The sequence below is a fragment of the Rhagoletis pomonella genome, unplaced genomic scaffold (genome assembly GCF_013731165.1).
Source record: "Rhagoletis pomonella isolate Grant_MI unplaced genomic scaffold, Rhpom_1.0 Rhpom_scaffold_00013, whole genome shotgun sequence".
NCBI classification, from domain to species: domain Eukaryota; kingdom Metazoa; phylum Arthropoda; class Insecta; order Diptera; family Tephritidae; genus Rhagoletis; species Rhagoletis pomonella.
The window spans coordinates 4465797-4482022 of NW_023458567.1; the positions used below are offsets into that span (position 1 = coordinate 4465797).

The following is a 16226-nucleotide window of genomic DNA, read 5'->3' on the forward strand; positions in this document are numbered from 1 at the left end:
AGGTGAACCGGCGAAAAAATATCATTTAACAATCAATCTTTCACGAAGTGAAGAAAACTCAGAGTTGCCTTTGCCATAAATGTCCATAATTTACTCCAACAAACCCACGAACATAAAAGCGAATTACTTTTAATTGAAATCGTTAAACCAATAAAGAGGTGAAGCATTTACAGCTTACAACCTTAATGAGCATCCAAGCAAACCAACAACAGCGCCTTCATACATCTATATCACACCATATTGGGCTGGAATCCACCTCCAGGGTGAACAAATAATTTATTGTACATAGGATTGCCAGCGGAGCACCGCCAGCGTATTTAGCGATTTGAAGCGACTCAAATCTAAAGTAATTCATTAAAGCTTTCCCATATACATATATTTTTGTTTAATTTTATTCATTTTTTTTTTTTAACAAATTAAGGCAAACCTGCCCCGTTGCAAAAAAATCTAATTAACTTGTTCTTATTCATTTTGCATATTCCTAGCTACATCCCGCCTACGCAGGACACTCACAATGCTGCGCTACTAAATTTAGTGTTGTTTGAAAAGGTGTGTTGGAGCGTAAAGTCCCAAAAGTAAAAAACAAAAAACAAAGCTACGCTCAAACAAAATGCGGGAGTAGAAAGTTTACATTGAAAAAAGGGAGAATAAAAAAATAATATTCGCAAAAACTGCTCAAAAACTCAAACAAGTTTTCATACTAAGCAGTGCGCACACATCTCAGTCAGCTCGGCTGTTGAGCGCACGCGCAGCTGCGAGACAAGTCGCCTCATCAGGTGCGCGCTCAAACTGGCAATGGCGCGTATAAAAGGCAATTAGCGATGCAAAGCAGCAAACAGTTTTAAATCGCAAGCAGAGGCGCGCGTCAGTGGTACGTCGTCTTGTAGTTCTAAATATTTATTAACAATTAAATATTCGTGTAGTTTTGAGATAGAACCGCCGTTTCTGTTCTAGTCAGGCACGCTTTGGCGCTGTTGGTATTTATGGTGACTTTGTTCAAAATACAAAAAAGAAGCTGCATAAGTTCGTGTGCATGAAAACTCCAAACAATAAACAAAACGCTGAACAATAAAAAATATATTTAAAAAAAATTGCGAAATGGTGAGTCCTCCGCCGCAGGCGTTTAATTACTCAACACACTGTGTGTTGCAATCACTGTAGGAATCTTTTTTAGGCTTTTGCTGCTAAAGTCAACACCTGTAGAACGTGACTCGAATTTTAATTCTGACGCAATGTTTTTTGCGAAATTACGTGCTGATACAACAATAAAAAAAAATCGTATTTAAACTATAACATTTATTTCATGTGGCAATGTACAAACATAAGAATATAATTATATATGTATGTAAGTTTTTTGGGCAAGTAAGAATGAGTCTTCGCTGATTAATTGCGTGGTGACAAAAGGTGATGTGCCAAAAGTCCATTCGAAAGCAAATTTTATGCGCCGGGTATGCTAAAAGGGAAAAAGAATTATTTTCAATGAAAAGGGAAACGAATGCTCGGCATTAAAATACTCGTAAAAACGAGTTTTTATTTTTTAGTAATTGATAATAAATATTTCTTCGTCCCAAAAAAAAAAACATAAAATCTCAGGATGTAGCTACAGCGAAAGGTGATTGTCTCTAAACCAAATTCGCAAGGGATGACGAAAAGACGTTACGAAATAAATTAGTTTAAATACAATTCAAAAAGATTGACAAAGGATGGTAGCCTTCCTACGGTGACAGCGTAGTTCAACTGCAAACCACAAAAGGGTGCCTGCAAGAAGGTGTGTTATCTTCTCTTCTAAAATAACCATGGCCCCTTTCACCAGAAAGAGAACTCTCGAGGGTATGAGGAACTTAACCTTGAATGGGGTCGCGGTCGGCGTCGCCACAGAGGCTACGTATCTGGGACTTGAAATGGATTCGAAACTCCTATGGAGGCGGCTGCCGTCTAAGCCACCAGCTCCCATAAGTTAGGCTCCCCCAGATATGAGATGCCTATAGTAGTTTTTGAAAGAAATTTTAAGGTTGATACATACAGGAAGGCGACCTGGAGTACAATTATTAGGGAGATACACGTCCAGGGGAGCACACTACAGTGATACACAGCCGGCTCTAAGACTCCTGAGGGTATTTAAGCAGGCTCATACATATGGCCCTCGACTGAAGTTTTCGATGCCCCTAGTAACCTTTCCTAACATCTTTCAAGCAGAAGTCTACGCCATCAGACTGTGTGCAGAGATAAACCTTCGCAGGAATTGTCGAAATGAGGGTACAAATTTACAAATACAAAAGAGCCATCATTACGCCTCGTCCTGGAGTGTAGGACCGTTTTACATAGAAGGGAGAAAAGCATAGGGCATCTATGCATAAGGAGAAAATACATTTCCTAGGAGAATATACACTCCCTACCCCGGCATACATTCTAAATTTAGGGTCAAAGGAGTATTCGACGAAATATTCTCTAAAACGAGTTTGTCGATTAATTTACCATAGGAAAAACCTTCATGATTCCAAACGGGGCTTGATTTCCAGACCCAATAGGTTAGATAAACGGATTCTACCTGTGACAGAAGCCATTCCTTCTTCTGACGGCCGTGGTTTGCGGGATTAAGATTAAGATAATTGTTCATTAGATATTATGCAAAAAAAAAATATTCATATAATATGGTGAACTATGTATATGGGCAATAGGAAGAGGATTACACATTAGTCGCGCACATTGAACTAATAAAACAATTTAAAAATAAACACATAAAAATAGACCTCGACCTACTTATTAAAAATAGTGGGTTTTAAATGATTTATAAAATTAAAATTTTCTAGAATTTTTCTATTTTATTTCTAAGAGCAATCTATTTATAAATTCATTGAATTATTGGGAACAAAAAACTGTGAAAACCACACGCTCTTAATGGCACAGATTTTTTTTTTTGCCTTTTAGCCTACTTTTTTATTTCAATTTGCTAGTGACTCAACTCAACCGCTAACTCATCCGGTTAAGGTGCAGATAAAGTAAGAATTGCATTAAATTTATTAGCTTGAAACCGGCCAAAAACTATGTGGGCGTTCAACAAGCAGTGAACTTGAATTTTAAGTTAATTGCTTCCAGGCAGATTTGCGACGATTCTCCGTAAATGGAGCTGCAACATACATAAACACTTATGTACATTGCTTTTTGCAAATACTTTTAGCAAATATTAAAACACAAATCACAATTCACACATGTGTGTCATCTTCTGCGGATGTTGGGAATTTTTTTTTTCATTCAAATTAGTAATTAAACACACTCATATTTGCATGGGCTGTGAAATATGTATTTAAAACTATGTAAATATGGACTAAGTCAACGAGCCCAACTTAGCCAAAGCAAAGACAATGAGAGTTTGAGTAATTAACTAACAAGCCGGCTAGTTGGTGTAAATAAAGAAAGGTCCAAGACGAAGTGGTTTTGTAGTTAAATATTGTGCGAGTGCTAGCAAAAGTACTAATTAGGTCAAATGCTGCATTTCAATAGTTTAAACACCGCTAAAAATTGTCTTAAGTAAAAAATTTTGTCTAAATTGTGTACAAATTGAAGGTAATTGGGCTTAAATTAACCAACTTTTGTCACGATTTACAGTGGCGGCCAAAAATGGATTAATATTTACAATGTTTTTCAAGCTTAAATTTTTTTGATATTTAAAAAAAAAAGATATGGTTCTTGCTTTAACAAAAACTATATAAATCACACTTTCAAATTTTGTACAGAACTTAAAAAAATTCCACAAATTTCTATCTACATAAATTTCGAGTTTTTTACCCAGAATTTTTAGAAATTTTTTGGGTATGCAGTTAACAATCTTATAAAATTCAAGTTTTGAGCGGCTAAAAAATCGCATTGCTTTTTTTTTGTTGGCGGCATTTTGCACTTTTTTCCATATAAACATGAATTTCTTGTGGAAGAATATGCGCAAGACCGTTTGCGAAAAAAATAAAAAAAGTCAAGGCCAGTTTTAATAAATTTCGCTATTTATATGAAAAAAAAACACAAAACCGTCAGCAAGATAAAAATTTAAAAATCAATGCGATTCTTTAGCCGCTCTAAACTTACATTTATTTAACTAGAATTTTATAAGCTTCTTAACTGCATACCCAAAAAATTTCTAAAAATTCTGGTTGAAAACCTCGAAATTTAGATACAAATTTGTGGAATTTTTCTAAGTTCTGTACCAATTTTGAAAGTGTGATTTAAATAGTTTTTATTAAAGCATTAACCATAGAAATGTCTCTACATTTTCTTTGTTTCGAATTTTGGGCCACCGGTTCCTTGGAGTTGTCAAAGGACTAAAGTCTCATTTGCAATCTAAATATCGATTTGAAAGTCAATTTTAAAATTATTTTTCATAAACTTCTATTAATTCATATTTTTAACTTTTTTGTTCTTTTCAGCCCTCGAAGATCACCTTGAGCGCTTTGCTCTTGCTTGCCATAACAAGCAGCTTTCCAGAGGCTTTAGGTAAAAATGTAGACAAGCGGTGCGTGAATTGCACGTATCGTACATACTACACCTCCGCCAGCAGTCCGTCACAACAGTATACAGTGCGCGATTCAAGTGGTATTTAATAAAGATTCTTGTTCAAAATTCAATAAAAATTATGAAAGCTCAATCTAAAGCTCCATTAAAGGCTGTTTGCAAAGCTTCATAACAAATTTCACGCGCTTTTCACACACACACACGCAGCCATAAATGCGTTAATACAGACAAAACTTTGCTTTCACATAAAATTTAAAAATGTTTGCTACTAAATTCGCTTTTCATCACTTCTTTCGCTTAAAAACTCTTAAATACTAGTACTATGGAGGCATCCTAACACTTCCTATAGAAAGCTTACATTAATCCTTTAATTTCAACACTTTCCCTTTTCTTCCCTCTTTTAGCCGGCACATATGGCTGCCATGGTAATCCATGCGGCGTTAATGCTGTCTGCCAGGAAGCTTCTGGCGGCCGCCCGGTCTGTTCCTGCCCACCCGGCCATAGCGGCAATCCGCTGACTCACTGCAATCGTGGCGAATGCTTGGATAATGTTGACTGCCGTGGTGACTTGCAGTGCAAGGATAATCGCTGCGTGAATCCCTGTGTGGGCGCTTGTGGTGTCAGTGCCAACTGTGAGGTGAGTTTTGAAAAAAGGGAAATTATTTTTCCAAAGAAATCGCTAATTGGATGTTAATCTATGATTATAACTAAATGATCAAAATTTGATATAACTAAAAAAAAAACTTTGATATAAATTTTGTTATCAAAAATCATTTTACCAAAGACAAGAGCATTTTATTTTTTTGTTTGGGCAATTTAATTTTGCTCTATTTAAAAAAACATTAAAAGTAGGGTCCCACTGCCAAAACTTTGTTTATTATAAAAAATTCTGCACTCCTAATTATTTTGTTTAACTTTTTCCCTTTTTCGCAGCCGAAAAACCACGTTGCTGTTTGTAGTTGCCCAACAGGCTACAGAGGCGATCCCTTCACTGCTTGCCATCGCGTTGATCCTGGTGAGTATCCCATTTTAGCAACAAAAAAGGTAGGGAGGTGCAAATTTTATTTAGAATGAAACCATTTTTAGATAAAAAATTTTAATTTTGTTTTTAAGAATAATATTTTGGTAGGAATTTTTGTAGTAAAAAACTTGTGGGAAGAAGCAACTTTAGGAAGAAGACAATTTGAGAATATTTGGGAAAAAATTTTAAAACAAATTAGGCGCAGAGAAGAAATTAAATGAATTAAAAAATTTATGAAATTTATTAATAAAAATATTTTAAGAAAAAGACTTTGAAAAAAAGATTTTAGAAAACAAGTTCGATAAAAAAAATTAAAAAAATAATTTCAAAAACAAAAAACAATTTTAAGAAATAAATTCGGCAAAATTATTTAGGCGCACAATTTTTAAGGAAAATGTTATTTCTCGAAATAATTTTAAACAAAAAATTAAAATAAATTAAACGAAACTAAGTGTGCATAAAAAGGATTGAAAAAATACTGACATAATTAAAAATTTAGGAAATGTGTCAATACATCAAAACTTTTTTTGGGAAAGATTTTAGGAAATAAAAAAATGTTCTTAGAAGGCCAAAATTTTTCGGTGGGAAACATTTTTTTTTGTTCTTAAGTTTAAGTGAAAAGTCAGGAAAAATACATAAATACATATTTGGAAAGACAATTAAAACTTTTTTTCTAAAATCGGGGAATAATATCTAACTTAAACTAAATGATTTATTTCTTTATTTCAAAAAAACGAAAATTTTTTTAGAAAAATTAAGCGGAAACGTAAAAGAGACAGGTGTTGCAAATTGCATAACACTCTTACGAAATAAAAGTGCAACAACTTTAGTAATGAATACTAGTCACATAGCATATCTAGCCTTACATAATTACCAGAGTGCCATTCTGCAACAAGTGAATGTTGCTCATACGCCCAGTGTCACCGCAAACTTGGCGCCAAAAATGTATGCAAATAAATATTTTTGCATTTGTTTGTAAACACTTTTGTGCGCGCCAACAAGCTTGCTTGACCCTGATCTTGGTGTAGAGGGAAACAGAAAGCCGCCTACAAAGGAATTCGTTTCACTATTTAAGAATAACAAAAGCAAATTCACAAGAGGAAAACCGCGAAGCCGCAAGCCAGATGCGACGCATTAATACATACATATGTATGTATCTATGTATGTACATATACATATATATCTATCGGGTAGTTTGTGATTTGTTTCCACAATATTGCAGTGCCAATAAGCACTAAAAAATTAATGTTTAGGCGTTCGATTTGAAGCGATTAGGAATATTAAAGGCACTAAAAGCTTGTTCGTTGCTTTGATTTCATCAGCGCAGCTGCGATTGTCAGCAAATTAGCCGCAACCCACATAGTCGCTTTGCGGATATGCTTTACTTGTTTACTTATGCTGTAATTTATTAATTATTTGTAGTGTAAACAATTTTTTCTTTGCCATTTATGGCGATGTTTACTATGCATTACCTCAGCTACGGCGTTGAAAGGTAGGCGGTTGGCGCCAAAAGTTCTCAGTGGAGTGCGCAATTAAAATATAAAAATTAAATATAAAAATAAAAGAAAGTATAAATAAAGTAATTATATTGTGAGAGAAATTATAAAAATAAGAAAAACTAAAATTTCAATTAAGGAAAAAAATTTTAAAATTAGAAGCAGAACAAAACATTATAAAATGAATTTAAAATAAAAAGTACAAAAATAATCAAATATTATTAGAAAATAAACCAAATTGTTCGATCAAAAAAGTGGTAAGTCACATAAGTATGTAATTGACAGGTATGTAGATTACATTAAAAAAAGAAATACAGATGCTAATCTCAAAAAAAACATTTAAAAAACAATCAAAACAACTTTAAATTCACAAAAAAAAACTATTAGATAAAGTTTAACAAATAATTTAAATATTAAAGCGTAAATAAATTATAAATTCTTACACCCGAATAGCACACTCACGAAATTTTTGGTACTGCGAAGCCATATTGCACAGGTGGTTGCGGTAGAGCAGCTGTCTTATTAATTTTTTGTTTTTTACTATTTGGTTTTTAAGTACATAGTCAAATGTTGTTTATTTTTTTCATAAAAATTCTATGGATTTAAATACGAACCTTTTTTTTTACGAACCAGTTTTTGGAACGTTCGGTTAACTGAGGAGCACAAACGCTAATTATTTGGTCTCTGATGCATCGATGATTCTGGTAAAAAAAAAATAAAAAAATTTACCAACAAAAATTTTATTTTATATTTTTACTATTAAATATATTTTTTTTTAATTCTTGTTGATATTTTGCATATGATATTTAAAAAACCAGACTACTTTTTCACTCTGGAGAGCAGCAGCAAAAATAAAATACAGGTAAATGGTTTTGCTCAAATGCTACTACCAGATTCATATGCCTTGGGTACTGTTTCCTGCTCACCTTCAAGTGCTGCCAAAAAATATTTAAGTTGTTTACGCTAAAATATTTCAACACATTACAAACGTAGCAAATCAAGAAAAACTATAAATTGCAATAAAGAAGTAAAAAATATTGCATAATTAATTTTCAACATAAAAAGGTGCATTTGCGCTGTGTATATGTGTATCGCACACCGTTTTCAAAAGGGGCACAACTCAAATTTAAACCTTTGTCAGAAAATGCGAAAAACTATTTCTTGGCACATGATAATCATATGGGCAAGAGAGACTTTACCTTAGGTCTTTTTTTAAGAAATTGCAACAAAAATTTTCTACAGCTTTTGCTAAAAAATAAATACAAGCTCTGTGGCATTTTTAGCGCATAATTTCAAAAATGTCAAATTTTGAATTGCGCCTCTTTTCAAGAAGGTGTGGGAAATGTACATATTCAAGTTCACAGCCAAGGCGAATTGCGCTGTCCTTTTTTGTTTTCAACATCAGTGTTGCCAACGAAGAAATTATTTCCAGCAAATTAAATATGAAAAAAATTCCAAACTTAAATTTTTTAAAGTAATGTGAAACAACCCTTAATCTTGAAAAAACAAATCGAGAATTTCGATCTTTTTAAAACCTCATGATTTGCGAGTCTCGAATTTTCAACTTTATTTTTACAATCTTCAAAGTAAAATTCTATACATATCTACTGCTCAATTTTAAATAGGCGGCCAATTAAGTAAATACAATACCTTCTCCATCTGGCAGACTGATTTTACTTATTATAAGCATAGAAACGCTTTAAAAAGTTAGAAAATAGTATTTCTCAACTAAAAAAAGCTAATTCTCAAATTTGTTCAAGGTTGTATATTCAAGGGAGTCAAGGGAGTTCAATGGGAGTCGACTATCATAAATTTGTTAAGAAACCTTTTTTTAGTATTTCGAGTTAAGCAAACGTCACTTCATCATCATTTTTCCAGCGAATATTTTTGGAATTCTGTTGGCAGCCCTGTTTTGGATGTTGTTTAAAGTTTTTTTTTTTAAATTAAATGCGTTGGCGTGCGCGAGACAATTAAACAATGCGTATAATGACTTTTTGAGAGAATTATCAACGCCACTGGTCGACAATTTAAACTGCTGATCGCCAACAAATCACTGTTCGATCTTTTTTTTTATTTTTATGATAGCGGCTAAATTGTTTAATCAGAAAAATAAAAATAAATATCAAGGTACAGATTAAAGCAAAAAGCGACTACATATTTCCAAATCGCCTCCCACACTTCGTTGGCTGATCTCCAATATTTGTTGTAGTCTAAACCCTGAATACACAGATCAAAAATTTAAAGGAGATATCTTGCCTAACAGAACCGACGTAGGTAAGGTTACACCAATTGGACATCGCACTCCCGACTGTCACGGGATGGCTTCTTATGTCGCAAGGAAAATACTCCACATAGTGAGGCGCTAAAGCTCTAAGTTAGTGAGCTTAATATCAGGTTCAAAATATGCTACCGCATGCGTTACCGCTGAAGCGTTCATCGGAGATCAACCACAATCCATCGCAAACGAAGAGCGCGAGTTTGTATGGTGTCCGAAAAAGGTTTAACCGTCAGGATTCCTATATGTAGCCAATTAGGAACTAATTAGAGAGAGATCTAGCATGTGAGCATTTCTGGATCTAAAAAAGGTTGGGAGCACGTTTCAAGACGGGAGACTATAAACTGGGGGCGGACTAAAGAGATAGTTGTTAGTATGGTTACAATCAGCCGAAACATAGTTTTGACCAGTGATTGCTTAAAAACTATATTATCTAAGAATTAAGTATGCACATATGAACGCAAATTATTTGAAACATTAAATAAAATAAAACTAAATACATACCTGATAGAAAGTCACCAGAACTTGACGCACAGTTCACCCAGCGGTGTTGTAACTACGTGAAAATATTTCGCAACGTTGTGAAAAATTTTGAGGAGAATTGTTAGGTCTTCTACATATAAACATTACTGTTTCCTTATCCTTAGAAGATGTGGGAAGATAGCGCAGTAGTAGAAGTCCATAAATTGGTCGAACGTAGAGTGGAACTGGGGCGCTAGTATGTACATATATGGTTTCAGTAGATGGTGTTTAGTAATTTATGTATTCATCCTCAAAGATTTCCCAACTTATCCGCCCTATTGTTTTTTCTTTGAATTTTATTTTTTCTTTGCAGACGAGCAATGCCATCCAAGTCCATGCGGTGTTAACACGAAATGTGAGATTATAAATGGCGTGCCCACTTGTTCGTGCATACACGGTTTCACTGTAAGTTTTGTTTGGATTTGTTATGTGCCGCATCTGCTTATAAACTATGTCTGTATCTGCTTTTTCGCACAGGGCAATCCTCTCTCCGGCTGTCGCCACGAATGTGAACACGATGGGGATTGCAGTGCCCGCGACATGTGTAGCAACTATAAATGCGTGCCCGCTTGCCAGCAGTGCGGCACTGGCGCCACCTGTAACTCGGTTGCGGCGCATCGCGCTGTTTGTGAATGCCCCAAGGGTTACATTGGCTCACCATACACCGAATGTCGTCCCGAGTGCTATGGCGATGTTGATTGTCCAGCCAGTCGTCCCGCTTGTTTCTATGGCATCTGCAAGAATACGTGTGACGGCGCTTGCGGTGTCGGCGCCGACTGCAACTTACGCGGTTTGACGCCTGTATGCAGTTGTCCGCGTGATATGACCGGTGATCCATTCGTGAGCTGTCGACCATTTACTAAAGGTATGTAGTTCAGGGCCAATTTCACAATGCGTAGTTAACTCAGAATCGGGAGTTAACTTCAGAATTTTGTACTGAAAATCTCTAGTTAACTGTCGATTCTGAGTTAAATACGCACTGTGAAATTGGCCCTAAGTCACTTTAAAATGGAACAAAAGTTAAATCTTATGCGTTTTTATTTTTGCTTACAGAGGATCTTTGTGAGCCGAATCCTTGCGGTACAAATGCCATTTGCGTACCAGGCCATGACAATACAGGACGCGAGCGCCCAGTCTGCAACTGCCTACCTGGCTATACTGGCAATCCATTGACGCACTGCACGCGGGTTTGTGTAGCAAGCCGTTTTTGGGTGACTTTCTGGTAATTATTGCACTTTTTCGTTTTCTATTTACAGGGCGAATGCCTGAGCAACAACGAGTGTCCTGACAATAAGGCTTGTATCAACTATCAGTGTGTGAACCCTTGCATTGGCAAGTGTGCTGCAGGTGCTACTTGCGAGCCCAAGGCTCATTTGGCGGTGTGCAAGTGTCCACCTGGCTATTCAGGTGATGCGTTGGTGTCGTGTCGCCAAACGCGCGCCTTCCCTGTGGCCAAGTACGATGGTTGCACGCAGTGCGGCAAATAATTTGCTTCAGCTTGCTATCTGGAATGATGGGTACAACTGCCATGCGCTGGAGAAGGCGTACATGGGATGCGCTAAGGTGCCATCTAAATCTTCCACTATTGTTACACCGAATTTCCAGATGATTTTTTCTTTTTATTTCTTGTTTTTCGCTTATATTTAAAATTTACGTCCCATTTAAGCGCTGTTCTGAAATTAAGATTTTTGTTTAATTTTGGTTTTTAAATACATATATTAAGCATTTTGTTAAATAATTATTTTGACATGTAAGCGAGGTATCCTTAATAAATTTAATTTATAACTTTTTAAAAAAATAAAATAAAATAAAATTTAGTTTTGGTGTGTACAACTCGGGAATAACAGAAAACAATTAAAAAAAAACACGGTGTTTTGTTGTAACAGCATAAAAATTCCCTAAAGGGTTTGAATAATCACCAATCACAGTGCTTTATTTAATGGCAAAACAGTTAATTAAATACTGTGAATTTGACAGACGCAATTACATATGTATCGAAAAATCACGCTTACAGATGGAAATACATATCGTGTAAGAATACTTTAAGTTTTGAAATGACACAAAAAACGCCGCAACACGAAAACTTAATTTTGGCTCGTAGATTACGGCCCTGTATGCCATTTCTCTAGATCAGATCATTTTCGCAGGATACCTTCATTTTAAGCATTTTCATTGGACCATTTACACTTTATATATCAATCAATTTTCTTCGTCGAAAGCTTGACGTTTTTGTAAAAAAATAGGCTTTAACACAAATCAAAAGAATTTATAAAAGATCTTTTGTTTTAAATATTTTTCCCTGTTATAATTTGCATTTTTTGCTTTCACAATGCTGGAAGATATCTTGCGAAAATGACATGATCTAGAAAAACGTTATACATGACAGTAGTCTACGACCCAAAATTAAGTTTACGTGTTTCGGCGTTTCTATGGGTAATTTTCGCGTCTCTACAGTATTATAAGCGAGTAAGGTCTGTCCCTTTATCAGAGTTTTCCAAAAGTGTTTAGGCATTTTTACACTAGAAACAAGCAATTTTTATTTAAATAGTACATCCACTATGAAAGCTTAAACAGATCGCTTAGGACATGATCAAAATAAAGTTGATTTAGTTTCACTCTTCCTAACCTTATTAAAATCCAGATGATATGAATTGTATTTTCTGCTGCCTAGATAACGCTTGTCGACCAGTGTAGTCAGAGGCGGTTGATATAAATAACTACAAAAAGCAAATTTTTAATCATCAAATATTACGAAAGTACGAAAAGTGCATGAGTGCTTAACAAAAATAGTAAAAGTGTGCATACCTCGACGCATTCAAGACGAATTCACAGGTGTTTGTTTTCTTACATTTCTCTCTTCCAAATACGGCAACCTACGGTTATTTGCGTGCTGTCACTTTTGAAAGCAAACAAATGGTCGGAAATTCGAACATTATCAGCCCAGTCGCCAGTATACGATGTATTGGAAAATCTCAAAAACAGCAGCTGCTTCATTTACCTCTTCCATTCGAATATATTCATCACTGCCATAATTAATGATATACAACTTTTTTTTGACATGGTAAGACGTAATATCACTTATATTTAGTATTTTACTTTTTTGTTTTACTAATAATTGAATACAGTTTTATAAACGAAGGGTTTCTTATGCTCGTCGCCGTAGTTTGGCAAATAAATATACGTAAATACCGGTTGAAAGATGCTGCATTGGAATAACAAACTTGAGTTGCTATTTAAGCATTAGAGTAATGAAATAAATTTTGAAGGTTCCTTTAGTTGACCTTTAGCATTCTAAAAAATACGTTAAATATTTCTTGTTTGATGTTATTGTATAAATTATGTCGTAGGTAATAGGTATCTATGCACACATGTACATAAATATCTGTGTGTGTGTGTTTTTTTTTATAAAATGCTACGCTATTGCAGTTTGCTGCAGTTGTGGTTTTAGTGTGACTTAATTTTTTAGGATATTTTCTTATTTTGTTTTACAAAAAGTTTTTTTATACAATGCATACTTTTGTTTCCGCATCTCATATAGCACACCGCCTAACTTTGGCAACTGCTAAAGTTGGTAACTTCACTGTGCACTATGGTGAGTAGCACATCAATGCTCCTATTGCGCCTAAAATTACACATTTTTACAACTCGCATGCCCCTTAACACACTCCAATACGAGTGCGGTGTGTGCTCGCGCCTGTGTTTGTTCTGTGGGTAGGTTTAGTGTTTTTTGTTGTATAATTTAATGTTTTTTTTTGGCGTATGTATATATGTATGTGGTATGTATTTGCTTTCGTTTTTCTTTTAAATATAATATATATTTTTAAAATATGCTGAGTACTGTGGTTTTATTGCGCGTTCTACACAAAACCGTCGAGGAATTGCGTGTATTTCAACTGCAACATTTACTTTTTCGTTTATTCTTTGCCTGTTTCAAGGTGATACTGTCCTTTTGTTGTTCGTTTTGTGCGTTGCGCAGCTTGTGCTGCAGCACCTGCCGCGTTATGGCGAGGAACATCTCCTCTACATTGATATTGTCTTTGGCGGATGTCTCGAACAGTTCGATATCCATTTGGCGGGCAAATCTCTGTGCATCCTCAGTGATGACCACTTTGCGATCGGGGTCGTCATTCTTGTTGCCCACTGTGGAGTGAGAAAATATGTACATTTTTAGAACTCAATTGCAAGCTCATAAAAGTACGTTCGTACTTACCCAACACCTTATTAACCACATCGCAATTGTTCTGTATTTCATCCAACCACCGACGCACATTCGCAAAGGATTCGCCATTCGTTACATCATACACAATGATCACACCATGCGTACCGCGGTAATAGGTACTCGTTATGGTGCGGAAGCGCTCCTGTCCGGCAGTATCCCATATTTGCAACTTAATGCGGAGTCCGTCGATAACAACCGTGCGGATCTTGAAATCCACCCCAATAGTGGTAATGTAAGTGCCGGCGAATGTGTCGTCTGAGAAACGTATTAGCAATGATGACTTTCCAACACCTGCACCGGAAAGGGGCGGCAAAATGAAATTGAGTTATAAGTGTAGGCAACAAAACATAGGTACAAAAGGATAAAAAATCAATTAAAAATAAATGGCTGGGCAGATTAATTATCTAAGACACAATGTACGTAGCGATTGTGTTTCTTATACTGTTATAGCGCAATTATATGGAGGTTTGCGGGAGCCTTAGATTTCTACTATATAAATTTTATACCCGATCAAACCTTTCGCATTTAACTGCAAAAAAAAAACATAGCGTCTGACACACAAACGGGTCTCAACGTCTGCAACCAGCGACCATCGGCAAGAAGCAAGAATTAGTCATCCTCTGTTTTATGAGCTACGTATGCATGTACATGGGTAAAAACATATTTACATACATACATAGGCTGGCAGTTGGCGTGCGGCGTGTATGCCGGCAATATACGCCTATAGCTTTAATTTTAGTTTCCACTATCGTGTATCGCTAAAATTAGCTAATTTCTGGGATGCAATGCCGCTCATCCATATTTACAAATGACACAAATTCCCTAAGGATGTTAATACACGCAAATGTATGCACATAAAAAATTCTACTACATAAATACATACATATTGCAAATAGGATACTTACCACTATCACCTATAATTAGTAATTTAAATAAATGATCAAAGCCGCGTGCCATGTTGCTTGGCTAATGTGCAGCGTTTTCCCAACGATTAGAAACAGCAGCAACACCCACTAAATGACCAACGCAACAACAATGACAACAACAGCAAAATAAGAAATTTTCCCAGTTATTGAAAGGAGTTTAGCGCCGAGTGATTTTTTCTATATTTTGTGCTGCTTTCGAATGGCTTTGCTTTCACGCTGTGTCTTATTATTTTGTTCTGTTGTGTTTTTTCTTGAGTTTTTATCGCTACAATGTCCGACGACGAAAATGCTTCTTATGCGAAGCTGATAAGGGTCTCAATGAGTTATGCACTGCGCGGCCGGCTGGTGGTGGGTTGTCGGTTATTGGGTGTGAGGCATGGCCTTTAGCAGTTCGCAAAAATGTCGTTTAAGCTGCAAGAATTTTGATATTTATCGCTACTGATATGCTAAATATGCCAATTGCTACATACATTTTAATTGTGTTTTGGACAATTCTTGTTATTCCTTGGGTATTGTGTTGGCGATTACGGCTCTGGGCGAGTTGCTTTTTCCAATTTTTTTCTTGACGATGGGTGGATGTTAGAAATGAATTTTGACCAGTTTCCATGTACTAGGGGGTGACCTGTTATTACCTCTACATAGAAATTGTGCCAGCTCAGACGCAAATAAGTTTTTATGCTGCAATTTTTTCTGTAATTTCTCGTGTCAAGTGACCAGCACCAACGTCTCCAACACCCGCATTCACACACTCAACACTTCATTTTGTAGACGGTTAAACGGCAGCGCGGCGCAGACGAAATCGACGGGAGTAGAGAAGTGTTCACAGCAAATTCTGTGACGTCGACGCGAACAGCGGCTGAGACTACGTTGATTTCGCTGTTGCTTCCGCTCCCTTCCTTTCCTATGGCTTTTTCTGCCCTACTGATTTACTTGCTGTGCAAATTGGCTAGACGTTGGAGTTGAGGGTGGTGGTTTTTCCGATTTTTGTTTAATATTCATAAAAAATACACTTCAGGTAAATTTATTGTCTGGTTTATCTGAATCCAAACTCTTTTGAATCCAAGATGCAGGTTTTTAATTGAAACTTTAATTCAAACACGACGTCTCATTCACTTTTCTGCCTTCACTTTTATCATAATCCGTAATTTTTCTGTACTGGTTTTCCTTTGTTTCGCACAGGAATGGTAAAGTCGACTCTGACTTTAGTCAAAAATCGAATCTTACACGATCAAGAACTTGCTTCATGTTAAGCACACATTCTGCCATT

At 35.7% G+C, this 16226-nt stretch overlaps 2 protein-coding genes across 3 annotated transcripts; one reads left to right on the forward strand and one right to left on the reverse strand.

Moving 5' to 3' along the window:
* The first annotated feature begins 724 nt into the window (after positions 1-724).
* On the forward strand, positions 725-11611 carry LOC118748543 (neurogenic locus notch homolog protein 1). 2 transcript variants are annotated; one of them, XM_036483063.1, is made up of 8 exons: positions 725-1101; positions 4416-4581; positions 4905-5137; positions 5434-5515; positions 10128-10219; positions 10292-10679; positions 10868-11001; positions 11071-11611. In XM_036483063.1, exons 1-8 carry the CDS (start codon positions 1099-1101, stop codon positions 11299-11301), a joined length of 1329 nt encoding a protein of 442 aa, XP_036338956.1. In that variant the 5' UTR covers positions 725-1098; the 3' UTR covers positions 11302-11611. The 2 variants fall into 2 exon arrangements, with proteins under 2 accessions (XP_036338956.1, XP_036338957.1); XM_036483064.1 differs by having other exon boundaries at positions 726-1101; positions 4416-4482.
* Positions 11612-12803: 1192 nt separating this feature from the next.
* Positions 12804-16163, reverse strand: LOC118748544 (ras-related protein Rab-35-like). Its single transcript, XM_036483065.1, has 4 exons — positions 15430-16163; positions 14939-15370; positions 14025-14324; positions 12804-13954 (listed from the first exon to the last, which is right to left on the reverse strand). Exons 2-4 carry the CDS (start codon positions 14988-14990, stop codon positions 13704-13706), a joined length of 603 nt encoding a protein of 200 aa, XP_036338958.1. The 5' UTR covers positions 14991-15370; positions 15430-16163; the 3' UTR covers positions 12804-13703.
* Positions 16164-16226: the final 63 nt, after the last annotated feature.